This window comes from Furipterus horrens, unplaced genomic scaffold (genome assembly GCF_987537825.1).
Source record: "Furipterus horrens unplaced genomic scaffold, mFurHor1.1.pri manual_scaffold_10, whole genome shotgun sequence".
In the NCBI taxonomy this organism is placed as follows: domain Eukaryota; kingdom Metazoa; phylum Chordata; class Mammalia; order Chiroptera; family Furipteridae; genus Furipterus; species Furipterus horrens.
The window spans coordinates 51,072,551-51,098,888 of NW_028327180.1; the positions used below are offsets into that span (position 1 = coordinate 51,072,551).

Consider the following 26,338-nt stretch of genomic DNA (forward strand, 5'->3'; position numbering starts at 1 on the left):
TTCCTTCTAACTTTATTCACAACATTCGAGTATGAGCCATATGCATATGAAACAACTTGCTCATTTTGCTTTCGTATTTTATGTATGCCTTTGCTATACCAGACCTGTTTCACTACCCTGAGGATGGTTAGGAAGGACAGAAGCTCTCCCTGCTCCGACACTCCTGCTGTATCTGCAGGCTGTCCTGAGCAAGCTGCTCACTGCCTTGTGCTCATTAGCCTCCGGGCTCCCCTCTTACCTGGTAGGTGTCATTTCAGGTGAACCACTGTCTCCCAGAGAAGATCGTGGTGTACCGAGATGGAGTATCTGACGGCCAGCTCAAGACAGTTGCCAACTATGAGATTCCTCAGCTACAGAAGTGTTTTGAAGCTTTCGAGAATTATCAGCCCAAGATGGTGGTATTTGTAGTTCAGAAGAAAATCAGCACCAATCTGTACCTGGCTGCTACCGAGCACTTTACAACTCCCTCCCCTGGAACAGTGGTAGATCACACAATCACAAGCTGTGATTGGTAAGTAGACAAAACATGACATTTTAGCAGGAATAGGTTGCAGAAGTTGTTCATTCCTTGGTGTAAGAATGGAGTTGCTCAGAAGCCCATTAAGATGCGGTGAGCAGGAAAAAAGTTTATTGGGAGAATCAGCAAGCGGGGAGGGAGCCCTGCCGTGAGTGGCTAGGACTCCAAGCTTCCAGAGGAGAGGGGTTGCTTTATAGAGAGAAGAAAAAAGGGATTTTTGAGCTTAGTTGGCCCATTTGGTTATCTTGCAGCAGCAGGTGCGATGGGCAGATCAAAGAAGAACGTGGTTTTGTTTATTTTCAGTTTGAAGCACCCTGTTATCTCCCAGGCAGCTGCAGGGGTAGGGGAAAGGGGGGCATGGGAACCGGGGATGTCACCTGGGTATTGCAGTAGATAGGTTGCCTGCAGAGATGTGGAATGGAATCCTCAGATTTTACTTTTAAAAAATAAAGCTTTAATGGGGATGTAAAGTACAGCATAGAAAATATAGTCAATAATATTGTAACAACTATGTATGGCGCCAGTTGGGTACTAGAAATATTAGGGGGACCACTTTGTAAAGTATATGATTATCTAACCACTATGCTATGCACCTAAAACAAATAAAAATAATATTGAATGTAAACTATAATTGAAAAAAAATAGATGTTTCCCTCTTAAAAAAAAATAAAAAGAGCTTTAGCCCTGATCATTGTGGCTCAGATGTTTGGGTGTCATCCCGCAAAGCAAAAGGTCACCGGTTCAATTCCCAGTCAGGGTACATGCCTAGGTTGCAGGTTCGGTCCCCAGTCCCGGTGCATTTGAGAGGCAGTCAATCAATGTTCTGTCTCCTTCTCTTTCTCCCTCCTTTCCCCTCAATACATAAATAAATAAAATATTAAAATAAGCTTTAAAAATTATTAGAAAAAACAAATCAAGGAAGTTTTTACCTTTTGGGTATAAAATATTAAACATACACTCTTAAGATACATGCTTTATGTTCTGCACACAGATATGGTAGTTTCAATCATGATTCTTGAATAGCCTGTTGAGTTAGGATACCTGAGTTCTAATTATGGTTTGGTCCCTGTGTGTCCTTGAGCCAGTTATTTGACCTCTCTGAGCCTTAGGTGAAGGACCTACAATGATCTCTCAGATCTTTTCCACCTCCCTGTGGTCAAATCCAACCATATCATTGCTTTGTCCTTTTTCTTTACCAGGGTGGACTTCTACCTTCTTGCCCACCATGTACGGCAGGGATGTGGCATCCCCACACATTATGTGTGTATTCTCAACACTGCCAACCTGAGCCCGGATCACATGCAGAGGTGAGCTGACCAGTAACTCCCTCTTTCTTACTCTGAGCAGCTAGCTAAGGAAGAGTCACTGCCCACCCCCAGAATATGTACCCCTCAAGTTTCTTCATGTCTTCCATAGCAATGGTATCTTTTTAAGGAGTGATTGGTAATCCTGTTATATATTAAATTTACTTGAAGAGCTTTAAAAAATATACTGATGCCCAAGCTTCACACCTGAGCATTCTGAGGCATTTATATTTTTTAGAAATGATCCTGATGTTTATGAGATACAGCCTAAATTTGATATCCAAAGCCCTTAAGCTCAGATTATATAAATAAATTGCTGGGTACTTACCCTTCTGCAGCCTCTTCTTGAGGCAAAATTTTTTTTTCTCCTTATTTTAATATAAAAACAGGGGGCACCTAAAGTGAGGGAATTTACCCATGTTCTCCAGACTCGCAAATGGTAGAAATGGAAACAATTCTGCTTAAAAGAATGATTCTCAAAGTTGCATCATATAAAAAAATAAATGAAAAAAAGATGCATCATGTATTCCTTGGGCCCCAGTTTGCTGGAAGGTACACACCCATAAGTACATGAACATGTCTCAGAACGACGGTGGGAAGTAATAAGGATCATGTTTTCTTCTTGGCCTGCAGGTTGACTTTCAAACTGTGCCACATGTACTGGAATTGGCCTGGCACCATCAGAGTTCCAGCTCCTTGCAAGTATGCCCACAAGCTAGCTTTCCTGTCAGGACAGATCTTGCATCACGAACCAGCCATCCAACTGTGCGAGAACCTGTTCTTCCTGTGACTGGACAGCCAGGATATGGGCTGATTAGAGGAATTACACTTCTGAGCTCAGCTGTGATTCATGCAGGATCAAGGGATTTTTGTGTTGATGTTTTCCCTTTCACCAACTTAGTAGGATAAGATAACTTTTTATCCTATTTTTTTTTCTTTCTATTTTAACCCTGGTATCACCAAGAAGCAAGTTCTATTCTAAGTATCAGCTGGAGAAATTGCCTGGTTGCCTTTGTGGAGCAAATGGGGGTGATACTGCTACTGTGTAGATGGAGTGGGTGAATACAGGGAATGTTTAAGAACCCGCAAAGCCAACAGGAGCTGTAGAAACCTGCAGAAGTAGCAGTTACACCTAGCTCTGCTTACTAAGCAGTTCGCATTTCTGGTGCCATAAGTGATAATGAAGTAAACACCAAGGTTCTTAGAGAATTACTTTATATGGGCAACTCGGACAGGTAATAAAAAGGTCTGTGAGGCAAAGTGTTTCAACATACTGCTATTCCTGGCAAGTGTGAAAGACTTGTAGGAAAACCAGCTGGTGGTATAGTCAGGCCCTTGCTGGCCTGATCTCTGGGGATTGAGTGTGTGGCACCTGTGAATTGAGTGGGTTTAGGTCTCCCCTGTGAAGTCCCAAAGTTTTTCTGTATATATCAGTTATTTAACAGTAGACCATGTTGATTTCTTCCTCTGCCTCCCAACTCCCACCAGTCTTTGCTCTTTGTAACAGATTTCTAGTGAGTTGCAGGTTTTTTATTTTTTATTTTTATTTTTTTTAAGGAGAGAGGGAGGGAGAGACATCGACTTGTTTCACCTATTTATGGATTCATTGGTTGATTCCTTATGTGCCCTGACTGGGGGTCAAATTTGCAACCTTAGTGCATTGGGACAATGCTGCAACAGCTGAGTTACCTGGCGAGGGCCATAAATTTCAGTATTTAAATTAAGAATCAGAACAGGTGAAATTCAGCCGCAAGGAAGGTTTATGATGGATGTGAGCTTTTCTTAAACCTTTCTCCCAGTTGTGTGGCACTTGTTGATACATGATTGTAAATTCAATCACTCATTTTCCTAACTCAATAACCTTTTCCTGGATGTTGGTTCATTTTGTTAGGAATTTTTCTAAATCCAGGTTATGATTTCCAGAAGTTGGCTTTGGAAAGCGTAACACTTCTGCCAAAGTCCACGCATTTGAGTTTAGAGAGTTGTCACTGTGCCTGGGGGTTTCAGTGTTTTGGGGGAATACTGTTTTTTGTGTTGATTTTTCCTGATTTAAAAACTACTTCCAGTCCCTTCAGGGTTACTTCAGTCTTACCATGCTTTAATTGGGTTTTAAAAGCCAGTTTTATTTAACCTTTTCAGGTTTTTATTTACTTAATTTTTGGTGTGATGGCAGGAGTGGATAAGTCAGAAATTCCCATTTTATATGACAGTGTGTAAGAAAAGAAACTTTAGCTTAAAATTCCTCAGAGGACAAAAACCAAGCAAATTGTCAGTTTGCCGTAGAGCTCAGCAGTGGTGGAGGAACTTTGGGTGTTGCTGGTACTCAAGTGCACTCTGGTTTTGTGTGGACTACAGCACGCGAGGCCGGGTGAAGACCTAGAATTTTAAAACCATTGGGTCAAACAAATTGGAGCACTGGTCTCTTGTCAGTTTTCTGATTCTCTTTGGAAGCATTTTGAGTTTTTCTTTAGAAGTTTGGATTTCTTAATACTCATTTTTTTTCTCTTATGTAATAAAAATACTTCAATATAATACAGAAATTTCTTCAATTTTTATTCCTGATTTTCTTGCTTTGCATTTGTCTTTTTTTAAAAAAGATTTTTAAAATTTATTTTGAGAGAGAGGAGAAAAAAGGGAGAAAGAGGAGAGAAACATTGATCGGTTGTTTCTTGCAACCCCCTGTTGGGGGACCTGGCCTGCAACCCAGGCATGTGCCCTGACCAGGAATTGAACTGGTGACCTTTTGGCTTGCGGGACCCAACCCACTGAGCCACACCAGTCAGGGCTGCTTTTCAGTCTTAATAAAAAATGGTTGGGTCACCAGATGGGAAATAAAAACAAAATTATATAAATCTGTAGTCATGTTTGGAATAATGTCGATACATTGGTATTGTTTTTTTTTTCCAAGGAGCCACAACTCTTGTTAGAGTTACTAATTTATTACTTGACATGCAAAGTGCAGCTCTAATAATAGTAGCCCAGTAATTTCACTATGACCTGGATAGTAAGATTTTTGGAAGACACTGAACAGTCTTACTTCTGAAACACATGAAACACTTGTTTGTACGTGTGTGTTTTGTCTTGTTTTTTGAAATTCTTTTCCCCTCAATTTCTCTTAGTCTGAGTAAGAGCCAGCTCCTCTCCCCTTTTTCTAATGCTTGCCCCTTTTTGCATGTACTTCACGGTGTGTCAATAACCCTTAAAAATACCTTCCCAAAGCACCCTAGTGGCTCGCTGCATCGCTACATCCCAGTCTATTTATGTAGAGACTCCATTCTTAACCCTTTTGAGTGCCATGCGTAATTCAAAATTTGGATCAACATGAGAAAAAGTTATATCAATATATAACCTGAGGTACAAAAAAGAGAACAAAACATAAAATACAAATTGACAGCCTCGGTTCCCACACCACCCCCCCTCCCCCCGCCCACCTGCACCTGTCTGGGAGTTTCCCATGATAGTGGGGTACATCAACCCGAACTCTGTTTGGCCTTGATCAGCCCTAGACTCACAGCTGCAAGATAACTACTGAGTTCAATAGTTTCTTTTTCTTCCCCCTATAAAACAGCCCCTCCTTCCCCAGGACCCCGGAGTCAGGCCATTCGTGGCACGGCTTCCTCCCCTCTTACTAATTCCCTCAAAGAAACTTTTGTCTGCTCACTGCCTCCTCATGGTTCTCTGAGCGACACCATTCTTACATTATGGTGCTGAAACCCGGATTGGGACACAGGTTCAATTGGGACTCCCAAGTCGAACTCGGGCCTGAGCCGGCCCCAATCCTTGGACCTGGAGTCGCTCAGACCTCCATTGGTCAGCGGCTCGAGCTTCCCCTCTGGCTTGTTGACTCCTGCCTCCTTTTTCCTCCGACCCCTCCCCTGACTGCCATATACTCCCAGTCAACACTGGCCCTCAGATATATGAGTGAGTTCTCCACCTCCGTTTTCTCAAGTGGTTCTGTTTCCTGGTCTAATCTGAGACCATTCCGGGCAGTCCGGCCCTAAATCTGAGCACTCAGTCAGAACCACCTCCTTGGCGTCAGTCCGGACCCCTTTCTCCAGAGCCTGATGAATCCCAGGGACTCCTGCAGTAAATCAGGGCCTCCTCTCAGCGTTTGGCCTTCCACCCTCTGCTCGAAACAGGAACGCTCGTCTCAACAGTGTGGAGCCGGAAACATTGGCTTGAACTCACCCTCCCCCTCTCCTTCCTTCTCGGACCCACAATAACCTTAACAGTTGCCATGGGACTCCGCTAGTCCCTCCCACCCAAAAATACCCCTCTTGGGTGTTTAGCCCATAATCTCAGACCTCGCCAAATAAATGGAGAAGTCAAGGCACTATCACGTAACCCAATATCCTCTAAATAACCAGCCAGTAGCCAAAAAACAGCACACTTTGGAATTCTCAAAGACCTCCATTACTCTATCTGGCAGTCAGACAGGCAGGCAAAGAATTTCCCTATGTTCAGGCTTTTTAAACTCTTAAGACCACTATCTGCAAACAGCTCACTGTCCACCAAACTCATCCGAAGAAAACCACCTTCCTCTCAACCTTCTGCACTCCCTTTAGCGCCTTCTCCTTACACACACACACACACAATTACGATAAAACACCAAAACACAGATTTTTAGCAATAACCAAAACATTTATTCACAGACCGGCAACTTTAGGCGTAGCCAAGGACCAAGGGGGCTGCCTAGCTGCATTTTCCCATTTCCCAAGGTTTAGAAATGAAGGCCAGTCCGAGGATTTCAGATGGCCTTTGTTCTCAGAGGCGTTTGTGCTAAGCCGAGAAATGCCCCTTTTCTAATGCTAATGTTAACTCTGGCTCAAAGAAACCCCTCTAATTACATTTGCCCTTTACTGCTAAATATTTTTCCACTGGTCTAAAAGCTTCTTACATTTAAACACTTTCGGTCTCGCTCCCCTGCTGCCCCACCAGCACTGGGGCTGCCTGAGCTTAGTGCCAGAAGGGAGAGCCCCTGGGGCTCGCCCCGCCCCTGACTCACCTGGTAGGTGAAAAAACGGATCAGAGTAGTAGTACTTCACTTGCGCCCCACGAGGCCGGCGAATCCCGCCCCGCCGCCCCAGTCAAACTCCCCACCTGGCACTGTCCCCAGTGCGATCCCGTCTCTCCACACCGCGGCCCGAGGGAGAACTTAGGTGCATGGCTTCCCTTCGCCCCGACCCCACTCGCCTCCCAGGCTACGGGTGAATCTCCGAGGTCGCGCCAGGCCCAGGCCGGCTTGTGGCTTCGCCCCCGCCCCCGAGCACGCGCGTCCCTGCCGGCTTCCGCGGCAGCTAGGACGATCCACGGGAAGGGCCCGACTCATGTCCAGAGTCACTGCTGGCCCCGGGAGTGTCCGGGCCCTGCCGCATTCAAAACCTCTGTCACCTAACTCCCCACAGTTGCCACCATCCCTGCCCCCCCACCGCGCAACTCTTCATCCCTCCTCCTCCCTCTTGCTGCTGCCACCTTCTCCAGCCAATCCCAGAGGCCCATCCCTCCCTCCCCTTCCCCAAGTTCCTCCGAACCTCCGATCAGCATCGCCCCTCTAGTCTCCACTCCCCACTATAGCCACCATCACTCATATTATAGGTCCTGCTGCTCTCTGCACCCTCTTCAGGCATGTCAACGACACCCACATTCAGCCTTGCTCCTTAGGCTCATTCAACTCTTCCCTTCTCTACAACCACACCCTAGACCTGGCCTTAATACACTATAAAAGTCAACCAAAAACTCCTACTCATCCTTACATATTAGCCCAAATTCACAATCACACCAACACTTCAAATTTTCTACCTCCCTATCCTCTCACACCTGAGACCCACCCTCCAAAGCCCGACCAATTCAATCCTACCCACCCCATCCACTAATCATCAAAACTTACGCATTACGCCAAAAGACTATATCTATCTTAAAACCCTTACACCTAAAGCTCTCACTCCCCGGTGGCCCGGCCCACATCTAATCCTCCTAACCACTCCCACAAAATACACTTATTCAAATCACCTTCCAAATATAAAACTGGCAATAAAAGAGGGAAGAGGAGCCACGAAAATGGAAATACAAGCACTCTTTTCCTGGCTAATGCCCTAAAAAATTCCTCCAAGGAAAGAAATTAAAATAAGCCTAAAAATAAAGCCTCGACCATCAGGCAGCCTCCAGCCCCCTGTTTCCGGTGCAGTCAGGAGAAACATTGAACAAAGCTCTGTCCAAACCCCCGCTTACCTCCTCTCGGTCCCTGCCCTTTCTGTCAAAAGACAGGTCATTGGAAGGTAGACTGTCCATCGGCCTCTAACCAAGGGACTAGCCCGCCTACCCTGGCAGTGGATCTGGACGCTAGCCTTACGGTTCCAGACCTCCTTGGACTTTCCACCACCTGACAGGGCCCAGGTTTGAAAGCCGCGCCTTTCACCATCACAGCTGCAAAACCCAGGGTAAACGTATTGGTGGCAGGTAGGCTTGTTTTCTTTATCCTTGATACAGGACCTACGTATTCTGTCCTGCCCAAATTTTCGGGACTCCAAACTCCCTCTGCCATATCAGTTGTAGGAATAGATGGCAAGGCACCCAACCCCTAAATACCCCTCCCCTAACTTGTCTCATAATACATCAGGCGTTCACCCACTCCTTTCTAGTACTACCCCACTGCCCAAGCCCACTTCTCAGATGCGATATTCTAACCAAACTGCACACACCTATATCTCTTAGTTATTTTGACTCCATACCCCCACCAAATAATCCCACCTCAAAACCTCCCACTTAACCATCCTGGACCTCAAAAATACCTTCTTCACTATCCCACTCTCCCCAGTCTCCCAAGACCTCTTTGCCTTCACCTGGACCGACCCAACCACAAAAATAACCCAGCAACTGACATAGACAGTCCTGCCTCAAGGGTTTTGAGATAATCCCCACCTCTTCAGTCAAGCCCTAGCAGCCAACTTACAGCAGCTTGACCTTTCCCCACGCGTCCTCCTACAGTACGTGGATGATCTCCTTCTCTGTAGTCCGTCTGAAAACCTTTCTCATCTCCATACTGCCCAACTCCTAAACTTTCTTGCCAGTCAGGGATACCGCGTGTCACAAAACAAAGGCCAATTCTCTCAGATTCAGGTCACATATCTCGGACTCTCCATCACCCCCACTCTTAAACACCGAACTCCAGAAAGACAGAACCTAATAACTACCTTCCCCCTGCCCCATACTAAACAGGAACTCCTATCATTTTTTGGCCTCACCAATTTTTTCAAACCTTAAATACCTAATTTTGAATACCTAGCCAAACCTTTCTATCAAGCAACAGCTAGAGACTTGTTTAAATCCCTAGAAAACTCTCGAGCCCTCCTTAAACCCTTCACCACACTCAAAATAGCATTCGGCCAAGCCCCAGCCTTAGCCCTCCCAAACCCAAATAAACCTTTCCTCCTATACACCAACACAAAAAATAGCTTTACTCTCGAGCTATTAGCACAGCAATATAAACCAGACCAACGAGTTATATCCTATTTTTCCAAACCACTCAATTCCCCCTTCCTAGATTGGCCAGGCGCAGAAGCAGCAGCAGCAATTCTCAGTCAAGAAACCCTTAAGTTAGTTCCCTTTGCCCAGGTAACAGCCCACTCCTCTCATGGTATTTCTGGCCTACTAACCCACCAGGCCATCGCTGCAGCCTCCTCTTCCCAAATTCAGTTCTTACATGCCCAACTACTTCAAAATCCTCAAGTCTCCCTACATAAATCAGCTCTCCCCCTCAACCCTGCCTCATTACTCCCCCTCCCCCACTCCCATACCCATCACTACACTCAACATCTCCTTTTTACACCCCTTCCCCAACATACAAAACACCGCTCTACCCCAGGTAAATTCCTCTTTTATAGATAAAAACTCTTACAAGGTTGGCCCAAAAGGAGCAGAATATGCCATCACTACCCTCACCTCCATCATTAAGTTGGAACACTTGCCCTCCGGTACCTCTTCCCAACAGGCATAAGTTATTACCCTAACGTAGGCCTTGGCCCTTACAAAAAATCGTCATGTTGCTGTATACACTAACTCCAAATATATCTATCACATCATACATTCACACATAAAAAACACATTGACATTATTGCCCAAGCTAGGGAACAGGCATACAGAAAATCCTAATTTAAAACCTTCCTCTCATACTTCTCCTCTCCCTTCAAAGTGATCCTAGTGCTTCTCATAACCGCACTGCTTCTCCTCCTATTATTTCTTGCCCTTGGCCCTTACTTCTTCAAACTGCTAGTTAACTTTATTCTGAAAATAGTACAATCCGTGACAGTCTCTACCGTCCATAATGTACTCTTATTAAGATCTTTTAGATATCAACCCATGGCAAGAGATGACCCCGAGCCGGCAGTCAATCCCCTTCCATCGTCCTAACTCAGCAGGAAGTCATTATAGAACAACAGAGATTCGACGACCCCTCTCCCAAGCCGTCTCTGCCACCCCCCAAAAACACACCCCATACCTCGCCTCTTTTTATTAAAACAAAAAGGCTAGAATGACAGCCTCAGTTCCCACGTCACCCCCCCTCCCCCCGCCTGCCTGCACCTGTCTGGGAGTTTCCCATGATAGTGGGGTATATCAACCCGAGCTCTGTTTGGCCTTGATCAACCTATACTCACAGCTGCAAGATAAGGACTGAATTCAATAGTTTCTTTTTTCTTCCCCCTATCAAACAGCCCCTCCTTCCCTAGGACCCCAGAGTCGGGCCATTCGCAGCACAGCTTTCTCCCCGCTTGCTAATTCCCTCAAAGAAACTTCTTTTTGTCTGCTCGCTGCCTCCTCATGGTTCTCTGAGTGACACCGTTCTTACACAAATTATTCCATTGTTATTTACATTTATAGCCATCGAAAAAAGAGTCACTGGGAGTGACACTGGCACTTTTGGGAAAATCTGTCAGCGTCACTCACAGCAACGTAGGCACTCAAAGGGTTAAATGATGCAGTGCTCTTGAACTCCTGCCAGAAAGAACCTAATTTCTATACAGTGCTATAGGGCCCTTTGTACTTGGGCAGCATTTTGTTGAGTGGTGTATAGAAGGGAGATGTTTTCCAAATGACTAGCTGTTTATATTGAAAATGTTAAAATTTGTGTCTGAAATTTTTCAGTGATTTGTGATTACTGGAGAAGACCCTCCTCCCTCTCTTTGTGGCTCTATATCTGAGTTTCTTAGTAACTTTTCCTGTCTGGATTTATTTTCTTTGTTTAAAAAAAAAATGAGGAAAGTCAAGAGAATTAAAAGATGAGCCAAAGACTGGATGAAAATATTTGCAAAAGATACATCTGATAAAGGATTCTTATCCAAAACATACAAATAACTCCTAAAACTCAAGAAAACAACCTGATTAAAAATTGGGCAAAAGACCTGAACAGAGAAATCTTTTTGCCAATTATGTATCTCACACCAAAAAAGATACACGGTTGCCAAATAAATATATGAATAGATGCTCAACATCTTGTGTCATTAGAGAATTACATATTGAAATGAGAGACTACTACACACGGAATGGCCAAAATCCAAAACACTGACATCAAGTGCTGGTGAAGATGTGGAGCAACAGGTACTCCCATTCATTGCTGGTAGGAATGCAAAATGGTACAGCCACACTGAAAAACAGTTTAGTAGTTTCTTACTACTAAACACTCCTGCTATATGTCCTAACAATCACATTCCTTGGAATTTGCTCAAATTAGTTGAAAACTTACGTCCACACTAAAAACCTTTATACAGATGTTTATAGCAGCTTTATTTACAATTGCCAAAACTTGGAAGCAACCAAGATGCCCTTCAGTAGGTGAATGGAAAAATAAACCCTGGTACATCCAGACAATGAAATATTCAGTGCTAAAAAGAAGTGAGCTATCAAGCCATGAAAATACCTGGAGGAAACTTAATTGCCTACTACTAAGTGAAAGAAGCTGATCTGAAAAGGCTACACACTATATGATTTCAACTATATGATATTCTGGAAAAGGCAAAAACTGTGGAGATGGTAAAAAGATGAGGGGTTAGGGACAAGGGATGGATGAGTTGGCAGGGCACAGGATTTTTAGGGCAAGGAAACTCTTCCATATGATACAATGGCAGATACCTGCCATACATTTGTCCAAACCCATAGAATGTGAAACATGAAGCACGAACCCTGTTGGAAACTATGGACGTTAGGTGATTATGCTGTGTCACCAGAGGCTCATCAATTATAACAAATGTACCATTCTGGTGGGGGTTGTTGATAGTGCTGGATGGAGACTGGCTATATATGGGAAATCTCTACTTTCAATGTAGTTTTCTGTGAACCTAAAACTGCTTTCAAAAAAAAAAAAAATAATAATACTTCCAGTCAAGATGGTGGCATAGGCAGATATGGCTCACCTCTTTGCACAACCACATCAAAATTACAACTAAAATAAGGACAGTCATCACTCCGAACCATCAGAAATCAAGTTGAATGAAAGTCTGACAACTATGGAATTAAAGAAACCACATCTATTCAGACTGTTAGGAGGGCCCAAACCCACATGTGGTGAATAAAAATTTGGGAGTGTTATCTCAGCAGTGAGGAGTCCCAGCCCCACACCAGGCCCCGCAGCCCAGAGTTCCAGTGCCCAGAAGATGCGTACCCACAACTTTCTGGCTGCAAAAACCAGCGAGGATTGAGTCTGTGGAAGAAACTGCTGGAGCCCCAAGCAGTTCCTCTTAAAGAACCCACACATGGACTCTCCTACTCAGATTCACTCCCTCTGAGCTCCAGCACCGGGGTAGCAGCTTGAAAGGTACCAGTGGTATACAGGGAGGAACTGAAGTGTCTGGCATCAAGGTGAGCAGAGGCCATTGCCCCTTTTCTAAACCCCTCCGCACACAGAACTGGCAGGCTGGTGCCATACCTGAGACTCCAACCTGGCTAACACTGTTTGACCCAGCTTAGAGATCCCTAGAGACTATGCCCCACCCAAATTTCAGGCCCACCCAAGCTGCTTTTCCATATGAATGGTTGGTCTTGCCTCATGCTTCTCAACTTTCTAAATCCTGTCAAATAGCAAAGCTGGCCTCAGTGAGCCCCAAGCCCAGCACTAGCAGCAGCCAGCCTAGATTTGCAGCTTGGCTTCGCCTGGGAATCTCCAAGTCCAGCACAACTAACAGCCATCTCAGATTGCTTTATAGCTCAGGTAGGGTTGCCCCAGGCAAGCACAGGTGGGGGCTGACCTTATCCTGCATCACCTGGGAAACCCAGGGCTAGCGCACCAGTGGACAGTTACAGACACCACATTGGATCACCACCACTCTGCCACTGCACAGCTGATCCTCCATGGAGGGCAGAGGTTGGCAGTCAGTGGTCACAGCCAATCCTTGCAGCTGACTGGCCTGTATGAATCCCTCCCATTGATCTGCCAACAGCTGCCAAGCCTCAACTACAAGAGGAGGGTGTACTCAGCCCACATGAAGGGCACACCTTGAATACCAGGCTTGGGTGAAAGGGGAGGCTGTGCCACTGGACCCTACAGGACACCTACTACATTAGGCCACGCTGCCAAGACACAGAGTCAAAGCAGCATTACCTAATACATAGAAACAAATACAGGGAGGCTGCCAAAATGAAGACAAAAACAAAACAAAACAAAAAACCTTGCTCAAATGAAAGAACAGAACAGAACCAGAAAAAGAGCTAAACAAAATGGAGATAAGTAATCTATCAGATGCAGAGTTCTAAACTCTGTTTATAAGGATGCTCAAGGAACTGAGTGAGGACCTCAACAGCACAAAAAATATCCTGTCAGAAACAAAGGATACACTAATTGAAATAAAGAACAATTTATAAGGCAACAACAGAAGAGTGGATGAAGCTGAGAATTAAATCAATGACATGGAACATAAGGAAGTGAAGACCAACCAATCAGACAAGAAGAAAAAAAATTTTTTTAAAAATGAGGGTAGTATAAGCAGCATCTGGGACAGCTTCAAGAGGTCCAACATCCAAATCATAGGGGTGTCAGAAGAAGAATTGAAAGAGCAAGAAACTGGAAATTTATTTGAAAAAATACTGAAAGAAAACTTCCCTAATTTGGTGAAGGAAATAGACATGTGAGTCCAAGAAGTATAGAGTCCCAAACAAGATGGATGCAAAGGGGCCCTCTTGAAGACACATCATAATTAAAATGCCAAAGGTTAGCCCTGGCTGCTGTGGCTCAATGAATTGGCGCCAGCCTGCGAACCTAGAGGTCACCTGTTTGAGTCCTGGTCAGGACACTTGCCTGGTTGTGGGGCCAGGTTCTTGGTTGGGGGTGAGCACGAGACAACAGGTTTGTGTATCTCTTGCACATTAATGGTTGTCTCCCTCTCTTTCTCCCTTCCCCGCTCTCTAAAAGTAAATACTTTTTTAAAATCTTAAAAAAATAAAGATACTGTGCTTAAAATAAAAAATAAAACACCAAAGTTTAAAGATAAACAATCTTAAAAGCAGCAAGAAAAAAGAAGTTAATTACCTATAGGGGAGTTCCCATAAGACTGTCAGCTGATTTCTCAAAAGAAACTTTGCAGGCTAGAAGGGATTGGCAAGATATATTCAAAGTCATGAAAAGCAGAGACCTACAGCCAAGATTTCTCCACCCAGCAAAGATATCATTTAGAATCAAAGGGCAGATAAAGAGCTTCCCAGACATGAAAAAACTATAAAGGAGTTCATCATCACCAAATTATTATTATATGAAATGTTAAAGGGACTTATTTAAGAAAAGAGGATAAAAACTATGAACAATAAAATGGCAATAAATACAGATCTATCAAGAATTGAACGTAAAAAACAAACTAAGCAAACAAGAACAGAGACAGAATCATGGATATGGAGAGTGTTTTGGTGTTTGCCAGATGGGAGAGGGGTGTGGGAAAATGGGTGAAGAGGTGAGGGGACTAAGAAGTACAAATAGGTAGTTACAGAACAGCCATGGGGATGTAAAGTACAGTATAGGACATGGAGTTAACCAAAGAACTTATAGGCATGACCATGGACATGAACAATGGTGTGGGGACTGCCTGAGGGAATAGAGGGTGCTGGGTGGCAGGAGTAAAGGGAAAAATCAGGAAAACTATAATAGCATAACTAATTACACACACACACACACACACATACACACATATATATAAATGAATAAAATGAGGGAGACTTCTGGCAACATGGCACGCTGAGCTGACTCTACTAACAAATGTTGGCCAAAACATATTTTTTAAGTATTTGTTTTTAAGTAGCTGAATTGGGGGGAAAGGGAACGAGAAAAAGAAGGGAAGGCAGAGAGGCATGAAGGAAATTGTAGAGGTATAAAAGTGGGCAGCCAGATGGAAATAGATGATGACAACACAACTCTTATGATTGTAGATAAAATGTAACACTGAGGTTTCTCACTCCAGGTAAGGAAAGAAGATGCGGCCTCAGTTTCTATAAGGTGCATGATTGCTGGAGTGAAATCTGGATGAAGAGAGCTGGAACCTGGAAGGGGAGTAGAGAATCCCTGCCAACCATCCAGGAGCAGCAATAAGGAAACTCAAAGGTAAAAAGGCATTCATGAAAAGTCCTCAAGCCTGGGCCACATGCAGGTGTGTGTAGTCTGAACTTACACTGCTAACATATGGAGGGACCATAAGCTGAAAACTTACCATGACGACTGGCCCAGTAGAAACAAATGCTAAGTCAATTGGATTGCAGCACAAAGAGGTATAAATAGGAACAATGCTGGTTAAAATGGAAAGAATGAGTCACACAATATGGAAGAAAGAATTAGAGACAAATATGAATCTTCTACCTGAAGAAACTCATTGAGGATAAAGGAAAGCACATTCACTCCTAGGTCTGCTGGAGTGAAACTCAAGAACACCAAAGACAGAGAATCGTAAAAACAAGCACATGTGGGAAAGGTTGCTTACAAAGAAAAGTTTTCAACAGCAGACTGTCCTCAACCACAACAGCTGCTTAAAAGAATAAGAACTTGCTGCAATGTGTCAAGTTGGAATTCTGTTCCCAGAGAAAGAGTCATTCAAAAGCGAGGACTTTATTTTTAAATAAAGATCAGGCAGAAATTAATGAAATAGAGACTAGAAATACAATAGAGGAAATCAATATCATAAGTTGGTTCTTTGGAAAGATTGACAAAATGGGCAAACCTTTAGCTAAATTTGCCCCGCACCCCCCACCGCCAAAAAAGGACTCAAACTACTAAAATCAGGAATAAAAGGGGACTAATGACCTTATAGAAATAAAAAGGATTATATGAGAATTATATGAACAATTAAATAACAATTTAGTTACCTTAGATGAAATGAACAAATTTCCAGAGATAATGTGATACTGAGCAAAGTGTTACTCTTCTCAATTGTCTATTTTCATTTGCTGAAATCATCAGATGGTAACAGAAACGACAGCCGTCTAAAGGCGTTCTCTTTGGGCTGACGGAGTGTGGGCTGCTGGTTCTTTGAACTAATTTCAGGTGAACTAAAACCTTCACATTCCTTCTTGTGCTCTTAAATTAGTTAAGTCATGCAAAAACGCAGGAAACTCATTTTTCCTCTCAAAGTGTCATAGAAACCTGGTTGGTCATTGGTTTCTCTCTCCAGTCCCTCTTAAGCTGGCCTTGTAGCTGCGGAGTGGATCTGCCCCACCCTGCAGATCAAGTTGCCTACATTGCTGATACACAACACACAGGTGCTTTAATATTCTTGGTCCCCAGTCCCACTCCATACACACTCAGGGCCAGGGGTTGGGAGGCTCATTTCTCTGGTTTCTTTCCCAAGGTCCACTCCCCTCAGCTATAGGAAAACTGTCTGCATGCCTTTATCAGGTAGCTGTGCTATCTTGCCAGAGGGTAAAGCAGTCCCCAAAATGCCAGGTTTCTGTGTTTAGTTCCCTTAAATACTACCCAACATCAAACTCAGTGAGCTAACCTGATTTATTCATCCAACAAATATTGATTGAGAATCTGTTATGTGCAAGATGTTATGTTAGGGGATGTAGGTATAGACAGAAATCTTTGGTAGTCAAGGCAGATTAAGATCTAATAAGTAGGTTAGAGACAGAAGTGAAATAATTTTAAGGGGAAAATGTTGTAATTCTGTGGATCATGATCCAGTAATGGGTCATGAAGTCAGTTTAGTGGGTTACCACTTTTTTAAAAGTTGAAATAGAATATAAAGTATCAGTATATTGCAGGTACTAAGAACATTTTGTAAAATTTTTGTTTGCTATTTTGTACTGGAGTTACAGTGTAAAATATCTTTAAATGTGGGTTACAGTAAAAATAATTGAAAAGGCAGATCAAATAATGCTTCAGAAAAATCAAGAAGCTTTCTGAAGGGAGGTGGGATTGAGTTAGAATTTTGACAAGTGGAAATGGGGTAATAAGAGGCAAAGGTCACATACTGTATTAGGTAGAGGAAAAAGTAGAATTGGGACCATGAACTTGACACTAGTTATGAAAAAATAAGTACTAACTCCTCAGCGACAAAGATGGTCTTAGGGTATACCTACAGAATTTTGTGCGGGGGTGGGTAGAGAGAGTTAAAACCTTTTGATTTCAAGCTGTGTTAATAATTAATTATATTCCCCTAAGGGATTACTGATAACTTATCAGCTTTGGTGGACTTTGGCAGCTCTACCCCTTCCTCTGGTTGCAAACAAATGAGAATGCTGTGATAGGTGAAGTGGTGGGTGTCCTGTCCTGCCTCTTCTACCACCTCTCAGGTACCTCATTCAATTGCGGGTTATATTGACACCTGACATGGGAAAGCCATGAGTTTGCTTTGGGACCTCAGTTTTCAGAAGTGATCCATACCCTTTGTAATGTGTATTTATGGCCTTTGTACTTTCCAGAGCTCTGGGTGTTAGAAGCATGTTTGTTTTACTTAATTTCTGTTGAGTTTCTCATTCCTTTTCCTGGAACTTCAAGGACAGGAAGGAGTGGTCAAGACTGGACCATTTCTGACAGCCCCACTGGAGATGGGATTTCCCCAGTGGATGACATAATGTCTAAAAAATACTCCACGTTTAACCAAAAAACGCAAATAAAAAGGGTTATTAAAAAGATGACAGGGCTCTGAGGGGAATTTTGCAAGAGATAATATTATTTTGAAATTGCTTGGAAAATGAGAGTAACATCACCACATCCCTTACCCAACTGAAGCACTGTAACTGCAGGGTGAGGATAATGGACTTCTACAAGAACCTGGGGCCTAGCTGGTCTCTTCAAGAGTGGCATGAACGATCTGCCTGTTCCGGCTTTGCTTCAGTGCATTCTTTTTCCCTCTCCACCCAGCCCTGAAGGGCAGGCTGCCATCCAGCTCTGGACTCTTCCTGTCACCTGCTCCAGACATCCTCTGCTTTCCTTTCCATTAGTGCTGCCATCGTGGGCGTTTTCTCCCTAGGACCCGCAGAGCGGGATGTGGTGCCCCTTCCCTTGCAAATGCAGACATAGGCAGGGGAGCACGAGTCACGGAGCTAGAACATGGACACAGGTACTAACTAGCTACAGTTCCGCTAAAAAGCCTTTTTTTATTTTTTGGTCCCCTAGACCCAGCAGGCAATGGTTTAACCATACAGGAAATAATACTGATGTCCAGCAGAACAGAACAATGAGAATTTAATGGGTGGCTTATTTTCTCAAGAAATTAGCATTTCCAAGGCCTGATATCCATCTCAATAGGACTATCCCACGTCGAAGAGATTCCTAAGACAGTCCTCACACAAAAAAGAACATTTCTCCCAGCTTTGGGTTAAGAAATCTGTCCTTAAAGAACATTGAGTTCGAAAATGAGTGTAATATGGTTTATTTGGCATGCGAACAAGAAATTTTTGTTCTTTTGGCTGGTGGGAAATTACAGAAGAAACATCGTCTGGGTGCTCCCCCTCCTAAGGTACATTTCAGAATTGAGTTGTGTTAAAATAGGTACATACATGAGGAGCAGCCTTACTCCTAGGGGATGGAAGGCAGGTTGTGAGAGCTCCCCACGTAAGGGGCGGGGGTGGCGGGGAAGTCTAATGGGAGGTTCCCTTCCCGAGGAGGGCGCTCCGGCGGCCTCCGTGAATAAAGAATTCAGTTCGCCGCACGGTTAGGAGATGACCCTGATCAAGCTAAGACAAGAGCTGGTATCTTAGCAAGCTAGGATCGCAGCCTAGGGCCGCCAGGCGCAGCAGGGCGCTGACTCGCCCTGGCAGCCCCGCGCGGCCCGAGCCTAACCCGCGTCTGGCGGGCTGCCGGCTCCCGCACGTAGCCCTCCTGCCTGCCAGGGCCACACGTGGCAGGCCCCGGGGAGCGCAGGGTGGGGCGGGAGCGGGCGGGGGCGGGGCGAGGCTGACGTGCAGGGTATATAGCCGGGCATGCGCGGCGTGGCGGGGACGAACGCAGGCCGGGGAGCGAGGGCGCGCGGGCTGTTTGCGCGGACGCCGGGACAGAGACGCTGTCGCTGCAGCCGCCAAAACAGGCCGCCCGAGCACCTGGCTTGTGAGTTTGCGCGGGCCCGGTGGCGTCCGCCCCAGCTTCAGGTGAGGGGCGGAGGGCGAGCGAGCCGGGCGGCGCCGAGCCCCAGGGATGCGGCAGCGCGCCTCCGGGCGCGGGTCACCCGGTGGGGGTGGGGACCCGGTCGCAGTCCCCGAAGCCTCAGGCTGGACCGGGAAGCCTCTCTGGAGGACCCACACACGGGCCCGGCCTCTCGATGGTGGCGACACCTGGCCAAGGTGCACGATGAGGTTATAGAAGAGGGAAGGAGAGGTCGCAGCTGCGGTCCAGTGTGCTGGAGAGCGCGGGATGTGGGAGCCAGAGAAGGTGCCCAGAACGTGGAAAGCCGCGCTGCAAGCTCAGGGAGGCTTCCTGGAGCTCACCGACGCGAGGATAGAAAAAGTGGGGAGTGGATGGGTAGCTCTTGGGGCGGTCCGGATGGGGCACTGGTGTCCGGACTTTGCTTTAGAGCAAATGTGGCCCCCACCCCACCTCACCTTGGCCAGACCACGGCCTAATTGAAGAAAAATGACTCAAATCTTCCTGCCGGCCGGTAGCAGGCAATGGAGGATGGCAAAGCAGGGACTATGCTAACTCCGACCTGCCTTGCCTCGCGGGCATGGATTTTTAACTATTTTTGGTCTGTACTGACCAACTTAGGTGGTCCGGTTTAGGCTGCCCTCTCTTGGTTGGTTATGGCAATAGGACAAAATAGGCATCCAAGCAGTTCACCATGTGATCTTGAGGTCCAGTTCAGCCAAGAAGATTTCTTGAGCTCTGCGTTGTGGCTACAGTTTTGAGGATCTAGTGTCTGCCAGGGCCTGAGTGTTCAAGAGGACTGTGAGTGCGTGGGGGCAGGAGCAGCTTTGACCTGACCCTTCCTCCTGGAGCTACCCTGGGCCTGGGTTTGCCTTTGGCCACTGTTCTCCAGGAAACCCAGGCTCCTCAGGGAGATTGCTGGGAAATGGCGATGATCCGTGTAGAGGGGACTGGCCTGGTGACCCTGGCCTCTGTCCCAGCTCTGCCGCTAACTTACCCTATGTCCCTGGGAAGGGGTCAGTGCGGAGGTCAGGCTAGATCTGTGGTCTCTTATCCATTAATCGTTAGCTCTTAAAACAAGGGCCATAACAACTGAGAGGAACTTGGTGAAGCAAGAGAATCATAACTTGTAGCAGCTGGGATGAAAAAGCACATATTCTATTTCCTCTTGGAGACTCAGGTGAGTGTTTCATCCATTGTGTGGAAACCAGGAGATAGACTAGCATTACTCTTCCTGCCATTGGTTGCAGGTTGACTAGAGGGCACCAGACATAGGATGGTTGGCCTTGTCATTTAGGCAAGAAGTTCTGTGATTCAGAGCCATCATTCATCCTTCAGTTTGTAAGTCAGTCACAGGGCCTGGTCTGTGGTTGGCTCTGCACTGGCCACTGCAGGATGCAGAGAGGGGTTGAGGTCCGGCTCCTGCACTCTTCTTGGGCAGAAAGCACATCCATACATAAAGAATGAGGTAGCAGCACAAGGGAGAGCCCATTGTTGTGTTTAGTTAAGCTTGGAGAGAACAGACTCTGCTAAAGGTGATACTGGGTGGCAGGAGCGTGCTGGGCTTTTGAGCCAGGTGAATCTGTGTTCGAATCCTGGCCCTGTCACTCTTGGGCGGGGAGAAATACTTCATTTATGTGGGCCTGTCCTCACTGCCATGCAGCATGTTGTCATTGTGCTTGGAACATAGTAGAGGTCTCCTCTTCCTCCCATCCTCCTCCTCATCATAATCTGAGGGGGGGGGCTAGATTATTTAGGGGTACTCGAAGGAGAAAGATGAGGTGGGTTGTAGGGGTGAGACGAGCCCGCACTTAAGGTTGGTTCATCTCCCTGACTTTCTGGGTAGGCCTCCTTTCTGTGGCCTACAGATTGTCCCATAGGTTCACTGGGCAAAGGAAAACTTTTTTTTCCCCCAACCGTTAAGTTTTGGGAGCTCCTTTCATTTCTTAGATAATGGAAACACTCCTCTTTGGGGCTGATAAAAAGGCAGGAAGGACTGACAGTGTGTGCGCACGTAATATAGATCAGTCACTGGACTGGTTCAGTTTTCAAACCCTTCCCACCTCCGTCTTTCCTTACCTGCTCACACCCTACTCTATTCTAGGAGGAACCTCAATCCATGTCCAGGGATCTAAGTAGCAGTGCTGTGAATAGATTATATATGTCTGGGAATTGGAGCCTTCTCTCCACTCTTCCAGGATAATTTAGCCTGTTTGCTCTTGATGCCTGAATAAAGTCATGCTTGGGCATTTTGCAGAACCACAGACTATAGGATGTTGAGCTGAAGGGACTCTGGAAAGCGTCAAGTCTAACCCCTTTGTTTTATAACTGAAGAAATTGGGTCTGGAGAGTTTCATGGGTATCCTGAGTCACATTGCCTACTAGCAGCCAAGAGGCTAGGTGGCAAAGACCAAAGAAAGGGTCCATTTTTATTCCTAAAAGTGATGACGAAGTTGCTGATACTCCTAGTCTTTTCCTTGAAAATGTGAAGAGGAAGGGGCCAGTTGTCTCTGTGTCACTTGGGGGATGGGGGTCTTTGCTTGTGTGAAGAGAAGTCACTCCTGGACAAGTCCTCTGCTTCCTTCTCTTTCCAGACTCCGGAGACCTGGGAGGGTGGGGAGTGGGTAAGAAGGGCTCCAGCCAGGACTCACTAGGTGTCTAGAGAGGACTTCTCTGACCTCTAGGCTGGGGGGCTGGCAGAGTGCCGGCAGATAAGGAGTCCAGAGTCTGCTGCCAGCAGGGGGTCTCGTGCTCTTTCCCAGGGGACAAGCAGGGCAGCCTCACCACAAGGTCTCCATGCCCCAGCTGCCACATCCCCACCCTTACTGTGACTATTGGGGCTCCCAAAGGGGACCCTTCGTTGAGCCCAGCTGCGATCCAGAGGCAGAGCCCCATGTGGGCCCTCTGGGACTCCCACAGAGACAGGAGGAAGGGCAGCTACAGAATCAGCCTGAGAGAGCCTGGCATGACCAGTCATGGGAAACCAATTCCCTGCCTTGGAAACTGGAGATCTGACTGTGCTCTCAGCCACCCCCTCACCCCCACCTGTCTGCATCATAAGGCCCAGGAGCTGCTGGGGCTTTGGTGGAATGAGCAGGTGACTGTCCTGAATTTATTGCCAGTGAGGCCCTAGAGGCTCTTGATCAATGTACTCAGTATTAGTGGTTGATAAAAAACATCAGCCAAAAGTTGAGAATAAAAAAAAAATTCATGTTTTAAACGATTTATTTTACCTTAAAAACATGTGCATATATTGTTGTTTGCCAAAGCTTTGATTTAGGGCCTTTTCTTGGAGTCTAAATCTCCTAGTGAGACTTGCAAATTGTTGTTTATAAAAATCACACCACGTGTATCACTTGCAATTTCTCTCTCCCTCTCTTTTTTAATTAAATGTTTTTCACTAGTCCATACATTAACATAGCTCAAAGATCAAAAGGCTAAAAAACAGTTTCAAAAGTCACACATGTGCTTTGGCTGGGTGGCTCTGTTGGTTGGAGCGTCATCCCGTATACCCACCCATAGGTTGAGGGTTCAGTCCTCATTTGGGGCACATACAGGAGGCAACTGATCAGTGTTTTTCTCTCTCTATCAATAAATATATCCTATGTGAGGATTAAAAAAAAAAAAAGTCACACAGTATTCAGTGAAACATACTGATGCTACAAGTTTGCATTTTAGACATATTGTTTAGCATATCTTGTTTTTTTACCTACCAACTGTATTAGATATTTTCATATCAGCACATAGAATACTTTTCTATCATCCTTTTACTATAACTGCATATTATCCCAGAATATGGAAGTACAGTAAGTTTTTAATCACTGTATGTTGCCTCCCTCTCTCCCCAATTTAGGTTGTTTCAATGTATTTTGTCATTACAATGCTTCAGTGAAAAACTGTACAAATGGCATTTCACTGTGTAATGTGTAAATGTATAAATGTAACTATAGAAGAAATTTGCAGAAGGAGAATTGCTAGGAAAAGGATTTATACATCTGTTCATTAGTTTACATTAAAAAAAATAAAGCAAGAATTCAAAAAACATTTGCAAACCAGCCCACATGCACAATCCTGCTTTTATAATGCACACACCTAATTTAGTCCTTGTTTTTTCATTTGTAACACATCTTTCTAGGTGAGCAATTCTTAAGCTTTTTGATCCTAGGATTCCTTAATACTGTCTATTGCTTATGTGGCTATTCCTATTGATATTTATCATGCTAACTATTATTTTTAAAATTTTTAATTGATTTTAGAGAGAGAGGAAGGGAGAGAAAGAGAAACACTGATTTGTTGTTCCACTTATTTATGCATTCATTGATTGATTCTTGTATGTGTCCTGACTGGGGATTGAATCTGCAACCTTGATGTATCCAGACAATACTCCAAATGCACTGAACTACCTGGCCAACGCTATCATGCTAATACATTTTTAAAAAATTTAAAAATAGTTATTCATGCCCTAACTAGTGTGACTCAGTTTGTTGCGTGTCGTCCGCAAAGTGAAGAGTCGTTGTTTCGATCCCCAGTCAGGGCACGTGCCTGGGTTGTGGGTTTGGTCCCCTGATGGGGCACTTATGAGAGGCAGTCGATCCATGTTTCTCACATTGATGTTTCTCTCTTTTTCTCCCTCCCTTCCCCTCTCTTTAAAAATAAATAAATAAAATCTTAAAAAAATAAAAAGTTATTCATTTAAAATAAAAATAAGGTCATTACATGTTAGCATTAAAAAGCATATTTTTATGAAAAATAACTTTGAAAATAAAGTTTTTACACTTTTATAGATCTTCAGGATTTCAAAATAATTATTACTTGTTAGATAATAAGATCAATTATAACAGGTATGATGTAAGTTGATGGCCAGTAAGTTGAAATCCTGAGAATAAAATGAGTTAATCTCTGAAAGCAAATATATTTATACCCTAAACTTCTACCTTAGAAATTTCTAGAAAACTCAAGACTACGTGGTACGCATTCATCACACTTCCAGTAGCTTCTGAAAAATGAAAATGAGAAAGATTTTACCATCTTAATATGATAATAGAAACCGCTTTTACTTTACAGACCTCCTGCCGTGGCCTCAGTGACCCAGGTGTCATCATGGTATTTCAGACCACAGTTACAGAAGTTCCCGTCTAGGGCACTTCATTTAATTTTGTAGAAATCAAAATGTTTTCTTTCTGCATTTCTATTTCAGTTACTGCTTAACTTAATTGTAATCTTAAAAACAAGCAACAGTGGCATGAAGAGTTTGTGGAACAGACACAGCAGACCCCTGGTCAGTAAATCCTCAGCTGGTGGCAGCAGAGGGGCTGTGTGCTGCAGGGAGGTACGGAGGAATAGGGGGCATGTCCCAGCCCATGGTGCTCAGCTGAGACAGCTTCCACTCTGCAAAGACCACAAAACACAGTCTCTTCCAAAGCTGCTTGTAGAATATGAGTGGCGGTCAGCTGAGTACACACGGAAAGTTACATGCTATCTCGTTGCATTCATTCCCTGAGACCTACTCAGTGTGACAGACAAGAGGCACTTAAGGAGTTTGGAGCAAGGTGAGGCGACTGGGGACAGGAGTGGTCTGGGAAGGCTTCCTGGAGGAGGAATTAGGCCAAGCTTTGAAGGCTAGGAGGAAAAGAGGGAGGACTGGAGTCCTGACAAGAGAAGTTGACTAATGAACCACACAAAGATGTACATTCCTGGGGCAAGGGTGGTCTTATGTAGGCCAGAGTGGTTGGTAGAGGGATAAGTGATGTGGCTAGAAATTTAGGCTGGGCCCCTGCTGGTATGGCTTAGTGGATTGAGCACTGGCCTGTGAACCAAAAGGTCATGGGTTTGATTGTCAGGGCCCATGCCTGGGTTATGGGCTGGTCCCTGGTTGGGGGTGCGTGAGAGGCAACTGATCAATGTTTCTCTCACATGTAGATGTTTCTCTTCCTCTGTTCCCCTCTCTCTAAAATAAATAAAAATAAAATCTTTTTTTTTTTTTTTTAAAGAAATTTAGGTTGGGTCCAGCAACTGTGAAGGGCTTTGGGGTCTAAGGTACTGATAGTGTTTGTGTCCATGTCAGAGCCTTGTCGCTGTGTTTTAGCAGCCCTCTGTGTTGGGGTCCAGACTGTTCTCACCTAAAACAGCTCCACACCCCCAAACAAACAGCCTTTGCACCAGTCCACTTATTCCAGCCTCTTGCCTCTGCTTATCAAAAGTAATGCATACTTATTGTAAAGATGGGTATAAAGAAGCATCGGAGAAAAAGCTGTAATCCTTCAGCCCTGAAGTAACCCCTGTTAATTTACCCATCCATTTCCTTATATTTTAAACTTTCTATTTTGGACTAATTTTAGACTTAAAGAAAAATTGTAAAAAATATAGCAGAGTGCCTTTTTATCCCTCACCCCATAGGATAGTTACCAAGAACAGGAAATCAACATTGGCACGTTAGCTAAGCCACAAGCCATATTTAAACTTCACCAATATTTTGCCCTGGCTGGGTGGCTCAGTTGGTTAGAGCATCGTCCCATACACCAAAAGGTGGTGGGTTTGATTCCCAGTCAGGGCTTCTATGGGAGGCAACCAGTCAATGTTTCTGTCTCACACCAGTGTTTCTCTCTCCCTTCCTCTCTCTAAAATCAATAAAAATGTATCCTTGGGTGAAGACTAAAAAATAAATTTCACCAATATTTTTACAAATATCCTTTTTCTGTTCCAGAATCTGATCTACAATCCCACATTGCATTTAGTTATTTATCTTTAGTTTCCTTCAAACTGGAACAGTTCCTTTATCTTTCTTAGAATGAGGTCATGCATTTTTGGCAAGACTGTCACAAAAACAATTGTTGCTTCCTCTTCAGAGCGTTAGATGGAGGTATTCAGGATGTCACTAAGTCTTACTCCTGGTGACCTTTCCTGGATCACTTCGTTACATTGTGTCTGCTGGATTTCCATACTGTCTCCCATCTTGAATCCTTCTCATGCTTCAGA

At 44.7% G+C, this 26,338-nt stretch overlaps 2 protein-coding genes across 4 annotated transcripts in view; both read left to right on the forward strand.

Annotated features, from left to right (window-relative positions):
• Nucleotides 1–3,297, forward strand: part of PIWIL2 (piwi like RNA-mediated gene silencing 2) — a 60,012-nt gene extending 56,715 nt beyond the window's left edge. The window contains exons 20-22 of the mRNA XM_090288961.1: nucleotides 258–511; nucleotides 1,717–1,824; nucleotides 2,455–3,297. Of these exons, the coding sequence (XP_090145087.1) occupies nucleotides 258–511; nucleotides 1,717–1,824; nucleotides 2,455–2,611 (519 nt within the window). The 3' untranslated portion in view covers nucleotides 2,612–3,297. The remainder of the gene's footprint in view (nucleotides 1–257; nucleotides 512–1,716; nucleotides 1,825–2,454) is intronic.
• A 15,928-nt stretch (nucleotides 3,298–19,225) lies between these two features.
• Nucleotides 19,226–26,338, forward strand: part of SLC39A14 (solute carrier family 39 member 14) — a 39,773-nt gene continuing 32,660 nt past the window's right edge. For 2 of the 3 annotated variants that reach the window (XM_090290118.1, XM_090290117.1), the window contains exon 1: nucleotides 19,262–19,371. The gene's annotated coding sequence lies outside the window, so the exon portion shown is untranslated. Of the gene's footprint in view, nucleotides 19,372–26,338 lie in introns of all 3 variants that reach the window. The other variant, XM_090290119.1, reaches the window with a different exon arrangement.